Below are 21830 nucleotides of genomic sequence, written 5' to 3'. Positions count from 1 at the left end.
TAATTGGATACATTAGTGACTTTTGAAAGTTTTTTAGATTTGGAAGAGTCACTGTTGATTAAGGTTTTCAAGCAATCAGAAAAAAAGTTGGGAAAAGAAAAGAGAGCTCTACAACTGAAACCAGTTAGAGTCAGTAAGAGCCCTTATTTGCCTGATCTGTGGGAATATCAGTCTAGCAATTACCTTTGCTATAGGAACCTTATCACCTGGATCTTGTCTGAGAAGGTTGTAAAGGTGGGAATTTTTGTATGGAGATAACAATAATAATAACTAACACTTACATAGTGCTTACTCTGTACCAGACACTATGCTAAGTGTTTTATATTTATTATCTCATTTGAGCTTCACAAAAACCTTGGGAGAGAGGTGCTATCATTATCCCCATTTCATGGAGAAAACAGAGGTGACTTGCTTATGGCTTCACAACTAGTATCTGAAGCCAGATTTGAACTAGATTTGACTTCAGCCCCATACAATATACACTACATCACTTAACAGCTTCAATGATTTTGGTTGTTGGTGAGAAGTACTTCAAAAACAGTGAACTTCACAAGTTTCCCAGTCCTATTCAGTTTTGTTCTTGGGTTGATTTGCTGGGTATCTTAAAGTCATTAGAGAGAGTTGCAAAGGAATCTCTAACCATCTCCACCCTGTTTCTTTGAAGTTTTGTTAAATAATAATGATGATGATAGCTAGCATAAAGTTACTTAAAGTTTACAAAGTACTTTACAATCATTAACTAATTTTTTTATCTTCATAACAATCCTTTGAGATAGGTACTATTATTATCTTCATTTTACAGATGAGGAAACTGAGACAGATAGCAGAGTCAAAAAGCTGGTATGTGGCTGAAGCTGGATTTGAATTCAGATTTTCCTGATTCCACATCTAAGACTTTATATGCTGTGCCACCTAGCTACCTCTAAGTAGAGTTCCAATTTGAAAGTAACCTAGATTATCGCACCAGATTTATAGTAGGAATTAAAAGGAATTTTAGATCACAATTCATATAAGAGGTTGGACTGAGATCCACAGAGCAGAAAAAGAGTTAAAAATAGATTTAAGAATGCTTAAGTCAAGGATAGAGGGAAGACTTTCAGCTAAGATAGCAGAGTGAAAAAAAAAAAAGAGAGAGAAACCAACACTCCCAGCAAATACATGAAAAGTACCCCTAGGAAAAAGAAATGGAAAAAAAAAGAAAAAAGAAACACAATTAAGTTCTTTTATCTACTGTAAAATTCTATAAAAAGGAAAACCAAAAGCTGATAGAAGCTGGTTGATCTGGGGGTCATACGAGAGAAATCATCAGAAACTCAGGCAAATGCAGAAGCCAGCCTTAGAATGGATCATGACAGGGAAGCCAGAAGACACTCCACTAAGGAGCTAAAGCAAGCATAGAAGGGGGATAGGAACTATGCCAGCAACAGCAGCACAATCTCTCGAAAACAGACCTAAAGCCAGCTGGTGCACTGAACAGAGTCACAGGACAGTAGGAGCTCTAGTAATTGGGCACCTGAAGTCATGTCCCAGCCCTGTTCTGCCAAAATAGAAGCAATGGACAGAAGCAGGCTTTCTAGCTAATTGCTCATGGAGACAGGACCTGGCTATGCATTATTTGGAGCATGGAAACTATAGCAGGAGACAGTTAATTCAGTGTCTGAGTACTAGCACAAAGGTTGCTGTGCAGGAGTCCCACGATGGGTGTGAGATCCAATAATTTCAGTGGGATCTGTCAGAGCCACAGCAGAGAATTAAACCAACTTCCAATTAGAGGACAATGCAAGGAGACAAAGACAAAAATAGAACTGGCCAACACCTACAATGGACCACTGAGATACTAAGACAGAAACCACAGATTGAGGCAGAAGGCAAATATCAGCTACTCCATTCAGGTAATACCAATTACAAAAGGCAAAGAAAAAAACTAACACCTACTGAATAAGTCCTTTCCATTGGCCTGACAATATGAATAAACAGAAGAAAACACCAAGCTTAAGGTAGACATATTATGTGTTAAGAGAAGCCCAAGAGATAAACTCAGATGAAGAGAGTAATTCTATAATAACTATAAGAAAAAATTCTGAATAAAGGACTGATTTGCCTATTAGGACAAAAGAGTGGTAACAAGAGACGAAGAGTTTTAATAAAATGAATCAATCGATGAAATTAGAGTTTAGTAAGAAAAAGTTGAAAAAGAACACATAGCTTAGAACAAAAGATAGATTATTTTTGTATGTGGCTGAAATAGGATGGGAGAGTGGGTAATTTGAAATTATTAAGTTGAAAAACCATGAACTCTAGAAATTTGAGGGGGTATCAATATGTATGTTGAAGTTTCATAGTATGAAGGTAGAAGTTAAAGGAGAGAGACTATGAGCTAGGCATTGTATTCATATAGGGAAGAAGGCAAGTGTCATAGAGATGGGTAGATAATAACTAATGGGACTTTTATTAAGTGGTCCACATGGATTGGAGTGAATCTCAAAGGAAGAGGAATTACACTAAGTAATGGTGTTAGAGGGAGAACTTGGAAGTGGCAATGAAAAGCAAAGGAATATTCTAACTTTCCTACTTTGACCAATAAGTGGATGAGGGGGGATGTTGAGTTAAAGTGCAGTCAGCACTAGAAAGGTAGTCCCAGGAGGCTGTGTCATTAAGGGGAAATCAGAGCTCAATGACAGTGAGAAGATGGAAGAAACGTAAAAGCCAAAAGATTTAAGATAAAAGCAAGTTTGTTACTTATGGAGCAGGTATTCCAGAAAGTCCAGTAGAAGGTTTGAGTAGCTTTAAGGTGGAACGTTGTAGAGGAGGAGGTTGGTATAATGGGAATGGGAAAAAGGGAATAGACAGAGAGGGATAGAGAATGAACTTTGAATAATAACAGCTGGTGGGGGCGCAGAATCACTGAGATAGGGAAATTCTAATGAGAGAATTTATTAATCATTAAATGATCATTTTTGAATGAGTTCATATAGATTTGTAGACCAGGCCATTTTGCCCCTTCCCTAGAAGGGAGAAATCTGGTGCTCAATAAAATGTTTCTGCTTCTCTTGAGAGAGAACAGGCAGAAAATCTAGTTATGAATGATATTTAACCCTTTACTTAAAAAACAAGAGACTAGTCCATGATGAAATGGCATTTCTCTTTTTCCCAAGGAGACCTGATCCTGAGTACACATGAATCAGGTTTGATCCCAGAGACCTCATTTCAAAAGATCATTTATTTTCTTTGGCTGGAGTACTCTAGGAAGATCATAAAATATATTCATGTCATAGCTCATATCTACATTCTCATATTCTCCATTGCCCATAGAGTAACTCTAGGTACAAAATGTATATCTGTTATGGGACATCTTATTTTCCCCCTGTGAAAATTGCATAAGATGCAAAGGACTAGAGGGTGCTGGAGCTAGCTCAGTGGGCTCTCATGAATTGTCAGAAAGCAGCATACACTACAAATCAGGGCTTGATCTTTTGCTTTGTTGATTGTCTAGACTGAAGAAAGTGATGGAGAAACTGTCAGTAAGGCTACTAATTGTGAGCACATTTTTTTCTGAAGTACCACTTGTTTAAAACTTCCTACCATGCTCCTGAAAACAACTCATAGAAGCCCCCAAATAGATAGAGACACAGACACAAAAAGCCCTCAATAACCTTTCAATATTCTCCTTACTTTGAGTCCCAGAAGGGAACTGAATTTGGGTTTGGATTATTTTCAAGTTAATATCCAGATAATATAGCAGAATATTTTCTCCCTTAGAGTCATATTCAATCCCTTCTAGTCTCACATCACCTGTTATTTCTATTTCCTATCTAAAATAAATAAAATGTAAGTAAGTAAATAAATAAATAAGAAACTACTAAACAAATAATCCCCTCTCTGTTGGACCATTATTGTCTGAATAATTAATTAGCTTTGTTCTTCTAGTTGGACATTGGAGAGGAACTATTTGGATTATCTTCTTGCAGGATCTTGGTGCAATGGACATAGCCCTGGGACCAAAGTCAAGAAAACCCAAGTTCAAATATAGCCTTCAGCACTTAATATCTTTGTGACAATGGGCAAATCATTTAACATTTGTCTGCTTCAGTTTCCTCAACTATAAAATGTGGATGATAGTAATACCTGCCTTCCAGTGTTTTTGTGAGGAACAAATGAGTACCATTTGTAAAGCATTTAACATAGTGCCTAGCACATAGGAGGTGCTTAATAAATTCTTATTTCCTTCCTTCCTTCTTTCTCCAGGGAGTATTCAACATCAGAATATATCTCTCTAAAGTTCCAGGTTTCAAACTCTTGAACTCAAGAGTTCTTGAGTCTCTAAGGTAAATCCCAAAGGTTGGGCATATACTTGACTATTTCTTCTTCTGCCATATTTCTGCAGAGTATCTCTTTTGTGCCCCAGTTGCTGCCACAGGTGTTAATGGGAAAAGTTCACTCTTATCATCTCTCCTCACAGACTATATTCAAGCATATATACTACTTTCATTTGCTTCTGCTGCAAGTGGCTATCAACTTTTCTTGATGGAGGTAGCAAAGATAGAAGCCCCCCCCCCCCAATCTTTGCTGTACTTTGGAAGAAAATGCAAGGTGAAAAAGAAATTCAAAACCTGAGACAGGTTCCAATAATGCATTTTATATACCATGAAAGAAGGCTCCTTTAAGAAGAGTTTGTCCTCCTCTCAGTTGCCAGTCATTGCCAGCCATAGTCATTAGGAACCAATTACAAGAATTCCCTATATTCTCTCAATAAGGTATCACTGGACCTGGCTTCTCTATGGGGAATCCCTCCCAGATGCTTCCAGATAAAGATTCATACCTCATAAGATAAATTCCATACTTGTTGGGGGGGGGTGATTTATAAACTTCAGAGAGAAATCTGAGTTATCATGTGGTAAGCTTCTCCAAATAAGATTCTTTTTTTTTTTTCCAGTGATAATCTTTTATTTCCAAATAAGATTCTTGATACTTCCAAGGTTTGATGCATTGTTTATGGTCAGCATTTATCAAAATTCACCACCCAGATCTTTATCAATTATACCTTGCCAGACCATGCCGATAATTTATGACAAAAGCACAAAAGACTTTTAATTAAAACCAAATGCAAGGTAAATAGAAAGGAATTAAATCAGGTCGTAAATGTTCCCAAGCTAATCTCTTTGTCTTTCTGACACAGTGGGAAAGTGACATATCATTCAAGACAAGGTGTTAAGGATTAGTTTCTATGGTAGTCTTTGTTTAGTAAGTCCCTTTCAATCTTATTAGAGCAGTTAGGGAATTGATCTCTTGGGAAGTCAAAGTTCAGTACATCTAGGCCAACTTTCTGCTTCTCCCACCAACCCTCCTCATGCTATCTTAGCTTTCATGGTTTGTTTCCATACTCTCAGGAGGATATAGATGTGATTGCTATTTCTTTCCGTGCCTTGAGAAGATCTTGGACCTGCTTACATCTGGAGCCTATTGCTACCTTTTGTCTTGCTGACTTTGGAAGAATCTCAGAATCTCTCTATTAAATTCCTTTTTTACTGGGACAAATCTTATTCTGGAAGTGTAGTCCTGAGAATTTCCTTCCAATAAATGAAATTCATCTTGCTCTCAAGTATAATGGGAACATGGAGTCCACCCAAGGAAACATCCCTCTACCATGACCATCACCACCACCACCACCGCCACTACCACCAACTATCATCATCATCATTATCATCATCATCATCACTACATAGTCAGAGGCATAAAAGTCCTTTTTCAACAAAATATCACCAAATAATTGTGGAGACTTAAAAAAACTTACATCTGGGAAACAATAACTTTTCCATGGACATAATTATATTCAGCAAATATTAGCCAGGATTAATGGAACCAATAATTCTCAGCTTGGGAATGCATATTAGGAATCTTCTAGCTGAAACCTTTTACAATAATTCTGGCAAGCGCACATCCATTCTATGTTTGAACACCTCCAGGGAAGGGGAACTCATTACCTCTTAAGGCAACCTATTTCACTTTGGACTGCTCTAATTGCCAGGAAATTTTTCCTCATAATGAGCTTAAATTTGCTTCTCTGCAACTTCTGCCAATTGTTCTTAGTTCTGCTCTTTAGGCAGTGATCTCTTGGACCCTCTCTCAAGCCTTTCCTTAGGCTAAACAGTTTTGGTGCCTTCAATTGATTCTCTTAGGGTATAGTCTCAAATCTCTTCACTATTTTGGTTTCCCTTCTCGGAGTACACTCCATTTTGTCACTGATCTTTGTAAACTGATATTCCAGATGTGGTCTAACTAGGGCAGAGTACTGTGGGATGATCATTCAGGACACATCATCTCTTTGTAGGCAGTTCAAGATCATTTTGGCTTTTTTGGATGCCAAATAACACTGCTGACTCACACGGAGCTTTCCCTCATCTAACACTCCCCAATTTTTCTCCATACAATGTCTAACTTTCTTTACCATGTTATTGTAAGGCTTTCAGCTTCTTTGAGATCTTTTTCACAAGAGGCAGTTAATAATAAGGCAGATAATGATAAAAAAAATTTACATTTTGTGTAAAGGAAAAGTTTTTTTTTAAATTGTCAAAGGATGTAAGATATTGCTGCTCTTATGAACATTTGATTCCTAGTGTGAGTATTATTTTAAAATATGTGTATGAAGAAATACATGGGATTTTGGACAGTTTTGGAAGGAAAATTATCTGTGGCATGGAGTTGAAGATTTGGATCTTGTTGGATTGTTTGCTCTTAGATAGTTAATAATGAGGAGTGATGCCTTACTTGGGCAAGAATACCTTAATAGATAGCATTTATATAATATTTTAAGGTTTGCAAAGCACTTTATATATGCAATCCTCACAACTTTATATATGTCCTCATAACATCCCTGGGAGGTAGGTGCAAAACTACGCAAGTTTTATAAATGAGGAATCTGAGACTGAGAGAGCCTAAGTCACTTCCCTAGGGTTACTCAACTAAAAAGGTGTGTTAATCATAGAAATGGCAATATCATCTGGAATATATTGAGTCAGATTTGTCCCAGTAAAGAAGGAATGTAATAGAAGTTATGAGAATCTTCTAGTGTCCACAAGACAATAGGTAGCAATAGGCTCCAGGTGCAAGCAGGTCCAGGTACTCCTCAAGACTTGGAAAGAAACAACAATTACATTTATATCCTCTTGAAGGTATGAATAAAAACTCCTACCTGTAGTAGGATTCAAATCTAGGTCTTCCTGATTTAAAATCCTATCCACTATACCACCTAGCTATTCCATAATAATAACTAATATTTACATGTCACTTTAACAGTTCACAAATTACTTGTTCACAAAGTACAATTCACAAAGTACTTTTTTTTTGGAAAACTTAAAAAGTTTGTGACTTGTCCAAGGTCACATAGCTAGTATGTATCTGTACATATTGTACATAAATCTTACTGACTTTAATCTACCCATTACACCCTGAGCATTTATAAAGAAGTAGAGAAAGATTTTTTTTTTATTAAAGTCTAGAGAATTTTTTTTTTTTGGTAAAGAAACACAGTTTTAAGGGCACCAAAGAAACACTCCTTTGTTGGAGACTTTAGAATTAAGGAATGATAGGCACCTTCTATAATTTTCATATGCATGTTTTAAATCCATATATTGTGATTTAAAAGGATAAAAATAAGAAAAGGAGAAGTCATAAATATTTAGAGCCTGAGTATGATTTTTAAAGATTATAAATTTGTTAAGGAAAATTGTGACTTGTGAAAGGTGAGTCACTAATATTCAGGAAGCTCCTTTTTATATCACTGAGCACAGAAGATGAAGGGTAAGATATTGCAGCATCAGTAACAAGGGAAAATGAACCTTAGTTGAGAGAGGGAGGAAGAAAGGAAGCAGGGTTTGGCTATGAACATTGGAACTATGGCACCTGGAAGGAGGCAGCTGAGAGAAGGTTTCAGCTGAATTATTCCCACTTGGTCAGAGATCATTGATTTCATTGGCCAAGAGTCCCATTAGTCGACAATGACCTTCTTCACCACCTAGAGTTAGAGCAAAATAAAGCTTTCATTTTGTGCTTGTTGCTCTCTGCTGCCCCCTCTAGCTTGAGAAGGAGAAGGAGAGGGGGCTTTGCTGCTGTGGAATCCTGTTGAATTAATTCAATGTGAAGATGAATCGTATTGCTCTAAGGGCCATTTTGATTGGACAGCTTTGACTCTGGTTGAGTGAATAAATGGGCTGACTTGGACAGACCAGAGATAAACAGTTTGAAGAGTTTGATAATAGTCTTGCTTAAAGAAAACTATTTACATTAAGAGCTAATGCTTTCTAAATGCCCTTTTAAGAATATTGGTTCGTTAAATGAGCTTGTAAAGACTACATCTCAGTAGAGAAAAGATGATTTTCCTGACTGAAGAGTGATAAGGATCAGGGGTGATATAGATAGTCCTGAATGAACCAATAACGTTGAAGCCTGCAGATTAGAATTGTGAGTTATACCAAACAGTGAGTTTTCCAGTCAGGTTTCCATAAATGTGTATCCATTCTTTACCATAGCTAATGAGCATACTAGTAAGAGTCTGACTTGATTCATATGTATATTTATAATTTATTTTATTGTTGCTTGGTCATTTTTTAGTCATATACAGCCCTCTATGACTCCACTTGGAATTTTCTTGGCAAAAATACTGGAGTGGTTTGCCATTTCCTTCTCCAGATTATTTGACAGATGAGGAAACTGAGGCAAATAGGATCAAAAGATGTATCCAACTAGGAAATGTCTGAGATTAGATTTGAATTTGAGAAGATAAGTCTTTCTGACTTTGGATCTAACACTCTATTCACTGCATCACCTAGCTCCATTTTATATATGTATGCACTTATGTATGCATGCATACATGTCTGTATATATGTGTATATGTTTATACTTTTGATTTAACACATTAGCATCTATAATATTTCTTTTGCCTTATTGTTAAAAAATTACTAAGATCTAAAGGTGACATTATTATGAGTATATGAATTTATTCACTGTGTGGATTCATTGCCTTGTGAATGTGTTAATAAAAAAAAAAGCGCACAGGAGTTCAAGAAGTATATTTCCCCTCAATGCTATTATTACTATCATTGTTCGTCCTTCATTCTTTAAGAAGACCAGTAACATTAGGATGGTGCTCTCTTGCAAATGAATTGGATTTAAGTGAGAAGAACTGTACAATCATCAGCTACATTCTCTCCTCTACTTTCCCTTTAATAAAATTACTTTAGAACCCTGAGGAAGTTTGAGTGCAATCATGTGGTGATAGTCTATCTCTAAGAATGTATACTTGCTAAAATAAGAACAGGTTAGAAATAAAGCAAAATACACAAAAAGTACAGGTATTGGATGTGAGAAGCTAAATGTGACATCATGGGGTATTTAAACCCCACTTTGTGACTGGATCTCACCCTACCATAGTCTAATTATATTGTAGGGGCATTAGATAAGAACACACATGGGTATTGCGCTATACATGCAGATTTGATTCTTTGAACATAAGCATAAGACTTAAACTCATTCTATTTATATGGTTCAAATTAGAATCATTCCATTATTTTCCACTATATCTTTAACAAGGATCTATTTGGATCTTGATTCTATCATCAAACACATTAGCTATTCTCCCTATTTTAGTGTCATCTATATAATTGATAAATATATCATCTAAGTCATTGATGAAAATATTTAGCAGCAAAGGGAAAAGAGGACAAATCCCTGGAAAACTGTCCCCCCAAGAACAGAATATATAATACCTTACCTCTTGCCTTATTTCATTCAAAGTTCTGCTCAAATGAAACTTATAAGAAGCCTTTCATTATCTTGCTTGCTAGATGAGATAGTAAAGGGCTTCTTAAAATTTTTCTACTTGTGACCCCTTTTTGCCCAAGAATTTTTATGCAAACCCAGGTATATAAGTATATAAAACAGGTATACAAATCAACATTTTCTGATAATAAATCTTCAGGAAATTTATTTTAAAACAATTCTTTGATTATACATATACTTTTTTTTAACCAATTATTAAAGGTAAATTGCATACTAATGAGATTGATGTACATGTTTATTTTTACATAAAAATTATATTTTGGTGGAATATTTGATACCTTTTACTGTTGTCAAATTTTTTTGCAACTCCCACATTCAATTATGTGTCACATATGTGTCACAACCCCAATGTTATAACACAGTTTAAAAAACTTTGATGTACTGATAGAGTCCGGGTCCTGGAGTCAGGAAGATTTAAGTTTAAATCCCTATATTTCACAAATCTGTGAGCCTGAGCAAGTCTTTTAGTTTTTCTTTACCTCATTTTCTGCATCTATATAATGGAGATAATAATTTCACTAAATTCCCTGAGTAGTTGAAAGAGTAAAACTCTTTGCAAACCTTAAAGTTCTATATAAATACCAACTATTATGTTCCTCCAGATGTTATTCTCCCCCAACTTTGGTACATAATTTGTATATACTTATTTATGTGCATATTATTTCCCTAATAGAATATAAACTCCCTGATGACAGGTACTGTCTCATTTTTGTCTTTCTATCTCCACTGCCTAATACATACTTTGGCACATAGTAGGTTCTTAATTGTATTTAAAGCAAGATATTTATTGGTGTGTATTGTGCAAAAAAGGAGTCAGCTAGGTGGCTCAGTGGATAGAATGTACTGGCCTCAGACACTTGCTAGCTGTGTGATCTTGGGCAAGACACTTAACCTCTGTTTGCCTTAATCTACTGGAGAAAGAAATATAAATCATTCCAGTATTTTTGCCAAGAAAATCTCATGGACATTATCGGCTGTTATGGTCCATGGGATCATGAAGAATTGGACATTATTGAATGACTGAACAACAAATTGTACAAAAAGTTTCCAGTCATAATATATATATATTACAAATAATTGAAAAAGGTATTTGGCATGCATTTTTTTTTGAAAAAACAAACAAATTTAGTGAATATATTAAAAAGTCAGTATTTGACCTGATGATAAATTCTTGAAAGCCTGGTGATCACACATTTGGGTTTCTGTTCCTTTCTCTGTAAAATCAACAAATTATTATAGATGAATACGCATCCTTTTTTTCAGTGCTAAGATTCATAGAGTCATAAGGTTAAGAGCTAGATGACATCTTAAAGATCTTATTTCACAGATGAGGAAATTGAGACCCAGCTAACTTATGATCACATAAGTCATAACCAGTGCTGGGATTCCAACCTGGGTGTTCCCAAACCTGATACTCTTGTCACTATAACAAGTGTAGCAGATGAAATCATCAGAGAGAAAAATGGCTATCACTTGAACTATCACTAGGGCAAGAGGAATTAGGGACATCTGGATTATATCATAGCAGAAGAAAAATAATTCTGAGGCAAAGAGCAGAGAAAGGAGAGGGTGGAAACGATGTTAGCAGAGATCTTGGATATCTTGGATTATATCCAATTTGCCAATAAAGCTCTCCAACCCCTAAATCATCCTATCAGGATTCTTTGTTGCTCTTGGTAACTATTACCATCAATTCTGCCTTTGTTATAGTAAAGAAATCTAAGTCAGCAAGGTTGGTAGCTCCAATTCTGAGTCCTGCCTCAGACCCTTACTAGATGTATAACCCTGGGCATTTTAGTCTTTTTCAACCTCAGTTTCCTCATTTATAAAATGGAAATAATAATAGCACCAACTTCACAGGATTATTATGAGGCTCAGTTGAGATTAATTGTCAATCATTTTGCAAAACTTTAAGTGTCATAGTTGATAAACTATTATTAACCTGATTTCATAGGATAATATGCAGATGTTTAGAATTGAAAGAAACTTTAGCAGACATCTAGTTCAACTCTCTCACTTTGCAGATGAGGAAATCGAAATCAAAGATATTAATAGATAATAGAGGAAGAATTTGAACCCAGTAATTCTGATTCAAAAATCGAATGTTCTTTTCAATGTATCATAATTTTGCCTATCTACAGATGTTGGTTGGAAAAACCAATACACTTGACAGTCTCATAACACGATACTGGAGAAACTATGCTGGATTTGGCCCCAGATGGCCCAGTTCAAATTCTGCCTCTCCAACTACTTGGTGACTTTAGGCAAATCACTTACTTTTTAAGAATTACTTAATCACTTAATTAATTTTAATTAATTATTTGTGAAATGAGAGTGTTGAACCAGGTGACTTCCAAGTTCTTTTCCAGTTCAAAATCTGTGATGCTAGGATGATCTACAGATGACTCTAGGACCCTATGAATGAACAGGGCCTCCTGTCAACATGACTCTTCCTTTTTCTTCAGGGACACTTCTGGCATTCAGTCTTTGCTTTTCCCTATCATATGCTACAAAGATGTGCCCATTTACTCTTCCATCATAACAATCCACTTTTCTACTTAGTTTCTCCTTTTTTCAGGCCCAGGTAGAAGATTTAGACTCACAGTTTCTTCCCTTTCCCTTTTATTCCCAAGCAAGCCTGCAATCTTCCCAAGAATGAAAAAAAAAAAACCTCACAACTTTACTTACATATACTTAGTTTCCTCTGTAATCCTATGTATTTTATTTTATATATTTATTAAAACATTATTCAGAGAAGGGGTCTAAAGGCTTCACCAAACAGCCAAAAAGGATCATGACTCAAAAGACTTAAGAACCTCTGCTCTTAAGACTTTCAAAGAGTATTTGCAGCCAGAAACTATGAAAGCATTAAACAAAAATGGCAAAGGATTGGGGAAAATTACAAAGTTACAGGAAACTTACATACAATAAAACAATGGGTCAGTATTACAAAGTCGTCTTTCACGGTGGCATTCTCTTCATGTTCTTTGAAGCGTAAGCTACAGCAGGTTTTCAGTAAACCAGAACGGCCAAGTTGAGTGAGTGCTCACCCAGATCAATACAGAGAACCTCTCCACCAAGGGATTGGCCACAGCAGAATGAATCTTATTTAGCCACAGCAACTCTTTTCCTAAAGTCTGGCAGGGTTGTGATCTCCATCAACAGATGAATGAATCACTGACCTTTGAGGTGTTAAAGTAGGTATAGTCATATTTAATCCAGATCATCCTCATAATAATGAATGGAAGTTGATCTGATCTTTCTTAAGATCTTCCTGAATAATATGGGATTTTAGTTGGGACTTAAAGGAAGCAAGGGAAGCCAGCAAATGAAGATGAGGAAAGATCATTGAGAACAAACCAAATCTGTACAAGAATTTTCTCTATAACATAATTGACAATTTGACTAAAGTTCTAATGAGAGGGAATCCTATCCCTCTAAATAGCCAATTCTACTTTGTGTATTTGTACTTTATATGTTTCGTAGGAAGTTTTTTTCTTATCTCAAGCCTAAATTTGCATCTTTGCAACTTTTACTCATTGCTTCCAATTCTGCTCTCTGGGACCAAATTAATGCAATCTAACATTACTCTCCCTTGGTAGGTCTCCAGACACTTAAAGACAGATAGTCTGCTCTTCCTGCCCCTCAAATCTTCTTATAAAGATACCTGCTTTCCAATACTTGTTGACAAGGTTGAATTTTTCAGTAATGCTTCCGTCTTCATGACCCCATTTGGAGCTTTTTTGACAAAGATACTGGAGTGGTTTGTCATTTCCTTCTCCAGATCATTTGACAGAAACTGATGCCAGTCATTATATGACAGAAATTCAAGATCTTTTGATATGCTGGTTGATCTCTAAAAAATACTCCTCAGTTTATCAATATTTTTCCTAAAATGTGACTTTTTAATTTCTCTTAGGATCATAAATTTTGTGCCTTAGAGGTCATCCAGTTCAACTTCCTCATTTTACAAATAAAAAAATTAATGTCCAGATAGGATAAATAATTTGTCCAGAATCACAGAGATAGTAAAGGAAAGGACCACAATTAGAACTCAGGTCCTCTGTCTGTAAATCCAATATCTTTCCCACTGTACCATGATGCCTTGCTTAGGAGAGGACACAGAGAACCATCCCAGGGCTTTGAAGATAATCATATTATAATGAAATTAATTATAAGGAAGATTAATTTGGCAAATGTTTGAAGGATGGAGGAAGAAGGAAGCATCTATAAGTAAGGAAATTGGTTAGATTTTTACTATAATTTTTTGTTTTTTTTTTTAATATGCCAAACAATTTATTTATCTAATTGTTTTTAAAACTTGTTTAGTTTTAATACATATTGCTTTATGAATCATGTTGGGAGAGAAAAATCAGAGCAAAAGCGGAAAACCATGAAATAGAAGAAAACAGAAAAAAGAAGTAAACCTAGCATGTGTTGATTTATATTCAATCTCTATAGTTGTTTTTTTTTTCTGGTTACAGATGGCATTTTCTGTCCAAAGTCTATTGGGATTACTTTGGATCACTGAACCACTGAGAAGAACCAATTCTTTCAAAGTAGATCATGGCATATTCTTGCTGTTATTATGTACAATGTATTTCTGGGTTTTTTTGTTTGTTTGTTTGTTTGTTTTTCTCAGCATCAGTTTATATAAATCTTTTCAGGCTTTTCTGAAATCAACTTGTTCATTATTTTTTTTTACAAAACAATAATATCCTGTTATCTTCATATATCAGAACTTATTCATCCATGCCCCAATGATGGGCATCTACTCATTTTCCAATTATTTGTTACAACAAAAAGAGCTGCTACAAATATTTTTGCACATGAGTCTTTTTTCCTCCTTTATTATTGTAATTGTTTATGTGGATGGCAATGATGGCCTGAAATCTGGTGGAGGTAGAGAGACAGGAGAAATATAGACAAGATTTGACAAGTCTTGAATTTATCATGCGTGTAACCTGAGAAAGTAGGAGTCTATAGCAGTGGTATCAAAGTAAAATAGAAACAGAATCAATAAACTATATGTACAGATTCCTGTGGACTCCATTATTGATTTAGAAAACCACACATTTATATATTTACTTTTTACTACTATAGCAGTACATTAAAATCAGGTAGCAACTACATTTTGATCTAGTTCAGGCAACACTCAAAAGTGTATGGGCCACATGGGGTCTGCAGGTTTTGATATCTCTGGATTAAAATAATGTCAAGATAATTGGTGATGTAATTAATAGTGATTTAAAACTCAGGAGGAAAAATTTGGGATTTTTCAATAAAAGTTATTAAAATTATTCATGTATTTTGATGCAGTGATCCTATAATTGGACATATACCTTACCCCGCAAAGCAAAAAAAAAATTCCATATATGTTATGGGATAATAATAGCAAATTTTTGTGTGTGTGGTAGCAAAAAAACCCAAAACAATACAGAACAATCAATTAAAGAGGAAATAAGTGCCTGTTAATTAAGAAACAGATATACTAATGATGAGAATGAATATAATAGAATATTAGTGTTCTATAAGAAATAATAAATATTAAAAATTCTGAGATTTAAAGAAAGATTTATATGAACTAATATAAAACCAAGTAAATAGAATCAGGTTAAAATTATATACAATAACTATTGTCATATAAAAGGCAGCTGAATTTAGATTAATTGCAGTGACCAGTATTAGATCCAGATAAGAGATGATTCCTTCCTTTTATAGATAGGAATGTAATTGTGGGGGCAGAATGTTGTGTCAAAATTAGCTTTATGTTAGTTAGCTTTGGTTATTTTGTTTTGTGTTCTATGATGGGGAGAGAATTAGAAATGTATTAGACTGTACTTAAAATTTACTTTTTATTAAAAAGGCAAAGTCAAGAGGGAGGCGGATTTTGTAAAAAAGAGAAAAAGATTTGGTGATTTCGAGGTGTGTTTTTTTTTTAAATAATTAAATAATTTTTATTTTATTTATTTATTTTTATTTCGAGGTGTTAGTGGGATATCCAACTAAAGATAGAATCCCCAAATCTCAGAATTGGAAAGGGGCCTATCTTATAGAAATCAAAGTCTGAGATTAGGAGAGAGGTCAGGGTTAGAGATAGAGATTGTATGTCAGAGATTTATTTTTAGAAAGCAACTTCCATCCAGCTAGATTTCTTGCCTTTTCTAAGTCTATAGTCTTGTATAATAAGAGTTATATTCGTAGTAATAATGCTAAGGTTCTATACAAATCTGACCTCTAGTGAAATTCAATAGGATGAAATGGTAGCATTTCACCATTTTCCTTCCAAAGGGGACTCAAATTTGCATTTAGTGAATGCTACATATGGAGCAAATTACTGTAGACTAGACTCTCCTCCTCCCTTAATAGTATTTTGTCTGAATTATTCTAGGTTTAGAAAAGAAGGCATTTCTTCTTTTCCTATATTTTTAATTTTTTAATCAAGATATAGCCCAATATAAAACATACGAATAAAATAAGTATTGTAAAAAATTAACTTGGTCTCTCACATCCCCAAGGGATTTCAGTTTTCTACACCATTCAGTCTAAAAACTAGGATGAATATGACTCATAATCTACATGTATAAAAATAGATAGGGGGCAGCTAGGTGGCACAGTGGATAGAGCACCAGCCCTGAATTCAGGAAGACCTGAGTTCAAATTTGGTCTCAGACACTTAACTCTTCCTAGATGTGTGACCCTGGGTAAATCATTTAACCCCAGCCTCAAAAAAAAAAAAAATAAAAAAAAATAGATAGCCTGTCAATCATATGGTTTGAAAAGAGATAAAACAGTAGTGATAATAATGGTATCTGTTCTTTTAAGCCACTAGTGGACTCAAGATTCCATCACCTTTTCATTTTAAAATGAAACTAATGATTAAGAAATTGACAATTTCCTATTGAGCTTCTAAATATCAGAGAATATCTATATCAACATGGAAACTTGAACTGAACTGAGACTGAACCAGTCTTATAACAGCCAAAATTACCCGGACAATCAGTGTCTCCTCCTCCCCAATTTTTCCCAAGGTGTTCAGGCATAAGTATTTTTTGCAAAGCCTGAATTACCCAAATTAATTATCTGGATTGCCAAGATTTATCAAGTAATTGCTAACCCTTAATTTATTGCGATCTATGGAGATGAAGCTAACAGTTTCAATTTGAAGTGAATAGAAGATTTGGGAAACAAATAATACAGATCTCAGAGTAGATTGAAGAAGGTATTTTTAATGGCTTTAATTTTTCTGTTTTTTGTTTTTTTGTTTTTTATAGCAGACACCCACTGAAGAATGCTTGTTCCTGGAGAGGTTGGAGGAGAATCATTACAACACCTACATATCAAAGAAGCATGCGGAGAAAAATTGGTTTGTGGGCCTCAAGAAAAATGGAAGCTGTAAAAAAGGTCCCAGGACTCACTATGGCCAGAAAGCCATCCTATTCCTTCCCCTCCCTGTGTCCTCTGAGTAAAAAAAATCTGAATCAGGTGTTGGCTACTCCAGAACAATCCCAGGAGTCTCAAACACCTCCTTCCCTCTCTTCTGGATCCCCAAATGTCCCTTTGCCTATTGGCTAGCCTGACCCTGACATCGACAGCCACTTTTACTTGCAAGCTTTGTGCTTTTAAATTCTTAGTCCCTCTTATGCAAAGCTGTTTGCACTAGTAAAGCTTGGCGCAAATGGACCAAAATGCTGCTAGGGCCAACAGGCCAGGCTGTCCCAGGCTATGTTTTGATTTTCCGTTGTTATGTGGATCTCAGCAGCAGGATCGGCTTCTCAAATGCAAAGGTGCATGCATGGGGCCAAATGAAGTGTGTTAAGGGACTTGCCAAATGAGTCATTAGTAATTGCATACAATTCCTCTCTGAGGGAGCAAACCCCATCTGCTCTTTTCCCCCCACATCTGGCTCAGTGCCCTCTTCCTTTTAACACCCCACAAATATTAGCAGAGTAACTTATTAGAAGATTGGGGTGGGGAGGGCCACCCACAGAAAGTGGGATCAGGAAGGCAGAATCAAGTGGATATGGACAGGCTACAATTGGGAAAGGCCGGACAAGAACCTGGAAGGAAGAGAGTCTCGAGCTAGAAAGAACAAAGAAGAGAAGGAGGAAGAGAAGAATTAGCTGATAAAAATCCTTATGTTTCTTCATTCTCTGGGCATTGAGAAGAATGTTGCTGGGAACAGCAGATACCAATAAAGTTTTAGTTGGGTATGAGATGGGGATGATTTTAAAAAGCAGGAAAAACAAGAGTTTACTAATTAAGTGGTAGATTGCCATAAAGGGGAAATAAGCTGCAAGGGCCTTCAAATAGGAGTTTAGAAAAGAGGAGGAGAGAGAAAGTAATTATATAGTGAAGTCTTTTACCCTTTTTGAGCAGAGCTCATGAGACTATAGAGCTGGAGAAGATCTTAGAAGTCATTTAGTCTAACTTCTTGAGGAAAATGAGACTTCTAGATCAGTTAAATAAGTTGCTAAAGGTCATGTAGCTAGTAAGGAATAGAGACAAGATTTGCCTCTGTGTTCTTGATTGCAAATTCAGTGTTCTTTTCACTGCAAATAGTTTGTAGACTTCAATATGTTGAGATATTGGGAGCCCTAAGACACCATGACTGAACAGAAGAGAGCTAAGAAACTATAGTTTTAAGTTCTGAAATTTCAATGAAACTTTGGAGAGACCCTTTCCCTTTCAACCAATCATCCTTCAAATGGTCACATACCTTGGGGAAACTCCTATTTTCTGTGTGCACCCCAACTACTCCAAGGAACTGCTTGTTTCATACTTCTGACATTATTTTAAAAAGTCAAAGCAAGTAACAAAACAAAATTATAGTCTAGACATAGGATACCATCCCCAAGCAGTCCAGAAGCCTGTTCATCCTCAGTCTGACCCTTCCTAGGATGTCATTGCTAAGGCAACCCACTCCTAGGGTAATTTACCCCTTTACTATGCCTCAACACTCTGCCCCCATACCCATCTGCTATCCCCCATGCCTCTGTGCTGTGTGGTAGAAGCACTCTAGAATCTCCGAGGGACAGATTGCTCTCCTCCTTTGCATGATTGCACTGAACAGGACAGACTCAAGCTGCCACTCCTGCCCCATCCACCACAAACTCTTCGCCATTCCCAAAGATATAGCTAGGAATTCTAGCACTTGGGGAAAGTAAACGAGTGTATGTGTGGGTAGGAGGCAGTTATACACTATCAACATAATATCATTTTTGTTGGTTGTCCCCAGGCTCAGTGTACTCTGATTAATGTCATATTGGCTCAAGAATGGCTGAGGGTATGGTATAAAGTGGCAAGATATTTGGGGTAGTTGATCAAGGAAGTGAAGGAATTATACCCATGGGCAAAGGTCTGGCTAATGTCTGTTCTAAATAAGAATGCTTCCCTCCCAAGATGAGATATCCTAGTCATCCCATGCTAATTCTAGTTCCAGGGACAAAAATTACTAGTTCCTGCTATAGAAAAAAATGCTGACTTTAAGTACTCCACTAATGGTGAAATAGATGCCTTTTAGACAGTATCTTGAGGTCTTACAAAGGCACATTTCACAAAAGGTACAACTCTAGCTACTATCTTACCAAAAGAAAAGTATATTTCAATTATTATTAATATGCTTCTTGCTTGAAGTAAACTCAAACCATATAGCCAGCGAACTAGTAGAAATAGATCTCATCTCTGACTTACACAATACTGGTAACTTGTTAATAGCTTTACTATTCCACATTATTTATTGAGAGCATATGTTTTCATCACATATTTAAACTATCTAGAGACCAACCACAGTTAAACCTCATTAATATTCACTCATTAAGGATGATGGCTGCATCATATGATAGTCAATTCTCTATAACTCATATTACATTTATTCACAAAGGAAGATGTTTCTTTCTCTTCTTTGTCTTTGGTTTCCTGTTGTGCTGCTATGAATTCTCTATTAGAAAAAAAAAAAAAGGAGAAGACAAAGGAGATAACACCATAACTTTGAGCAAGGTCTTATGGACCTTGAGCAAAGTTTGATTGAAGTTTTCATCACAGGTGCCAATGTGAAGTGAGAAAACATCTTGGCAACAGAACTGTCACATTGAGATTAGAAAGAAAAGTTACAGCTCCCTGAAAAGGTGTTTAAAGTCACAGTGCTGCTGAATAATTCAAATGAAGTGGCTAAGATTGTAATTAATAATGCCACTCTACACTCCTTTCCCTTCTGTAATCTCCTCTTATTCTTTCAATTATCCCATTTGATCTTATTAACAAACTCCATGAAGTAGCTAGAGATCATGCAATCCTCAATGATTTCTCTCTGTCATTTATACCTTGGCCGGAATAAAAGTTATGCAAAGAGGAAATTTAAGGGATTTTTAATAGTCTGTAATGGTTTATTGCTGAGTTTAATCCAAGAAACATTAAGCACCGTTGCTAACTGATAGGAAAGGAGTTTGTTATTTCAGAAGCAGACCCTCTTTGTCACAGAACCATTGTGATGCTGACAATAATCCAGTCACTGCTGCTTTTTTGATTCTGCTCTGGAACAAGGCTATGGTAAGAAAAATCATAGGATTATAGACTGAAAACTAGAGGTCACCTGAGAGGCCTCTCATTTTACAGATGATATATCGAGGCTCAGATGTATCGAGGATCAAGGATCAGATAGTTAGGAAGTAGAAAAATGGGGTTTGAACCCAGGGCCTCCGTTTCCAAGGCACCATCCTGACAGTATCTGAGACTTCATTGCCCAGAAGTGGAGTTTTTCCATAAAGTGATTCAGTTTACTTTCATGATTAACAAAAACCTATAGGGAAAAGGGGTGACAACAATTTGGGACTTGTTTGCCAAGTCATGTGACCTAACTGGTTTGTGACTAGAATGACTCACCATGCACTAACACCAAAATTTGCCATTATGAGCTCTCCCAGGGCATGATGCTTGTTATATAAGAAACATATTGCAGTTCCTTTCCTTTCTGTTATGTAAAAATCAGTGGCCTGATTCATTCATTTAACTCGGTTGGCTGAGGAAATGAAATTGAGTACCAGATGTCCCATTCTCTAAAGATCCAGTAACTTCCATCAGTGAAAAAACCTCATGTCATCCCCTAATATAATGTCCTCTTAGATCTTCAAAGGGTGTGTCAAAGTATACTATAGTATCCACATCAACTGTGCAAATGTGTCAGCAATCCAGGAAGAGAATTTTCTAATTCCTAAAAGAAAATATGCCAAAACTTAGTGGCCTTGTGCTTGGCTCTTTCCTCCCCTGATCCAATTGAAATTTTCTCTGGTTTGTTATTAAGGATGGATCCCCTCCCATTATTTTTTATTTCCCTTATGTGTATTCTTTTCTCTGACCTGTCTATAATGTGACTCTGTTTGTAAATCCATTTAATGAGGTATTGTCTGACACTTGTTCAACTTACTTGTCAGGAACCTTTGGGGTTCCAATTGTTTTGTATTGTTATTTTTTCCCCCAGCAGTGGTGACAGATGTGGCCCCTTTGGGACCAACAGTGAGCATGTGCAAGACAGCTGACCAGGGCTAGGGGTACAGGCTGGAGCTAAAACAGAAGCTTTCCTTTGAATGAGGGGAAAATAACCAGTCCAAATAAGGTATGAAGTCAGGACCTAAGCATACTTTATATACAACTAATGGGCTGCAAGTGAAACTTAGCCATGGTCTCCTGTGATTCTCCATTTTGTAGGGCTCAGCATCTTACCAAAGATAATAAAAGTTCAATAACAGAATGACTCTCTGAGAATGCCTTTAATGTTCTTGTCTGTAATGTCCAGTTAGCTTCCTCATTAAAGGATCCTCCTCAGCATCACTGACACAAAGAAACATCTTTTGGGGCATCATTTTTATTCACGTATTTATTCACATATTCATATATTACTCATCACTTTTATTCATGAATTGAAAACTGGGAATCTCGTTTGTGGCTTTGAGGATCTGTGATCTAAGAAATAAAGCATCTAGATGGCACAGTTGGGCAAC

General features: G+C 36.0%; 1 protein-coding gene across 3 annotated transcripts in view; it reads left to right on the top strand.

The window, feature by feature from the left end:
- FGF1 (fibroblast growth factor 1) overlaps positions 1 to 21580 on the top strand; it is a 146630-nt gene extending 125050 nt beyond the window's left edge. For 2 of the 3 annotated variants that reach the window (XM_074291696.1, XM_074291697.1), the window contains exon 5: positions 17109 to 21580. In XM_074291696.1, coding sequence (XP_074147797.1) covers positions 17109 to 17303 — 195 coding nt within the window. In that variant the 3' untranslated portion in view covers positions 17304 to 21580. The remainder of the gene's footprint in view (positions 1 to 17108) is intronic. The other variant, XM_074291698.1, reaches the window with a different exon arrangement.
- The last annotated feature ends 250 nt before the right edge of the window (positions 21581 to 21830 follow it).

This window comes from Sminthopsis crassicaudata, chromosome 2 (genome assembly GCF_048593235.1).
Source record: "Sminthopsis crassicaudata isolate SCR6 chromosome 2, ASM4859323v1, whole genome shotgun sequence".
NCBI classification, from domain to species: Eukaryota; Metazoa; Chordata; class Mammalia; order Dasyuromorphia; family Dasyuridae; genus Sminthopsis; species Sminthopsis crassicaudata.
The sequence above is the reverse complement of the archived record's forward strand: the minus strand, read 5'-3'. Positions and strand labels throughout refer to the sequence as shown.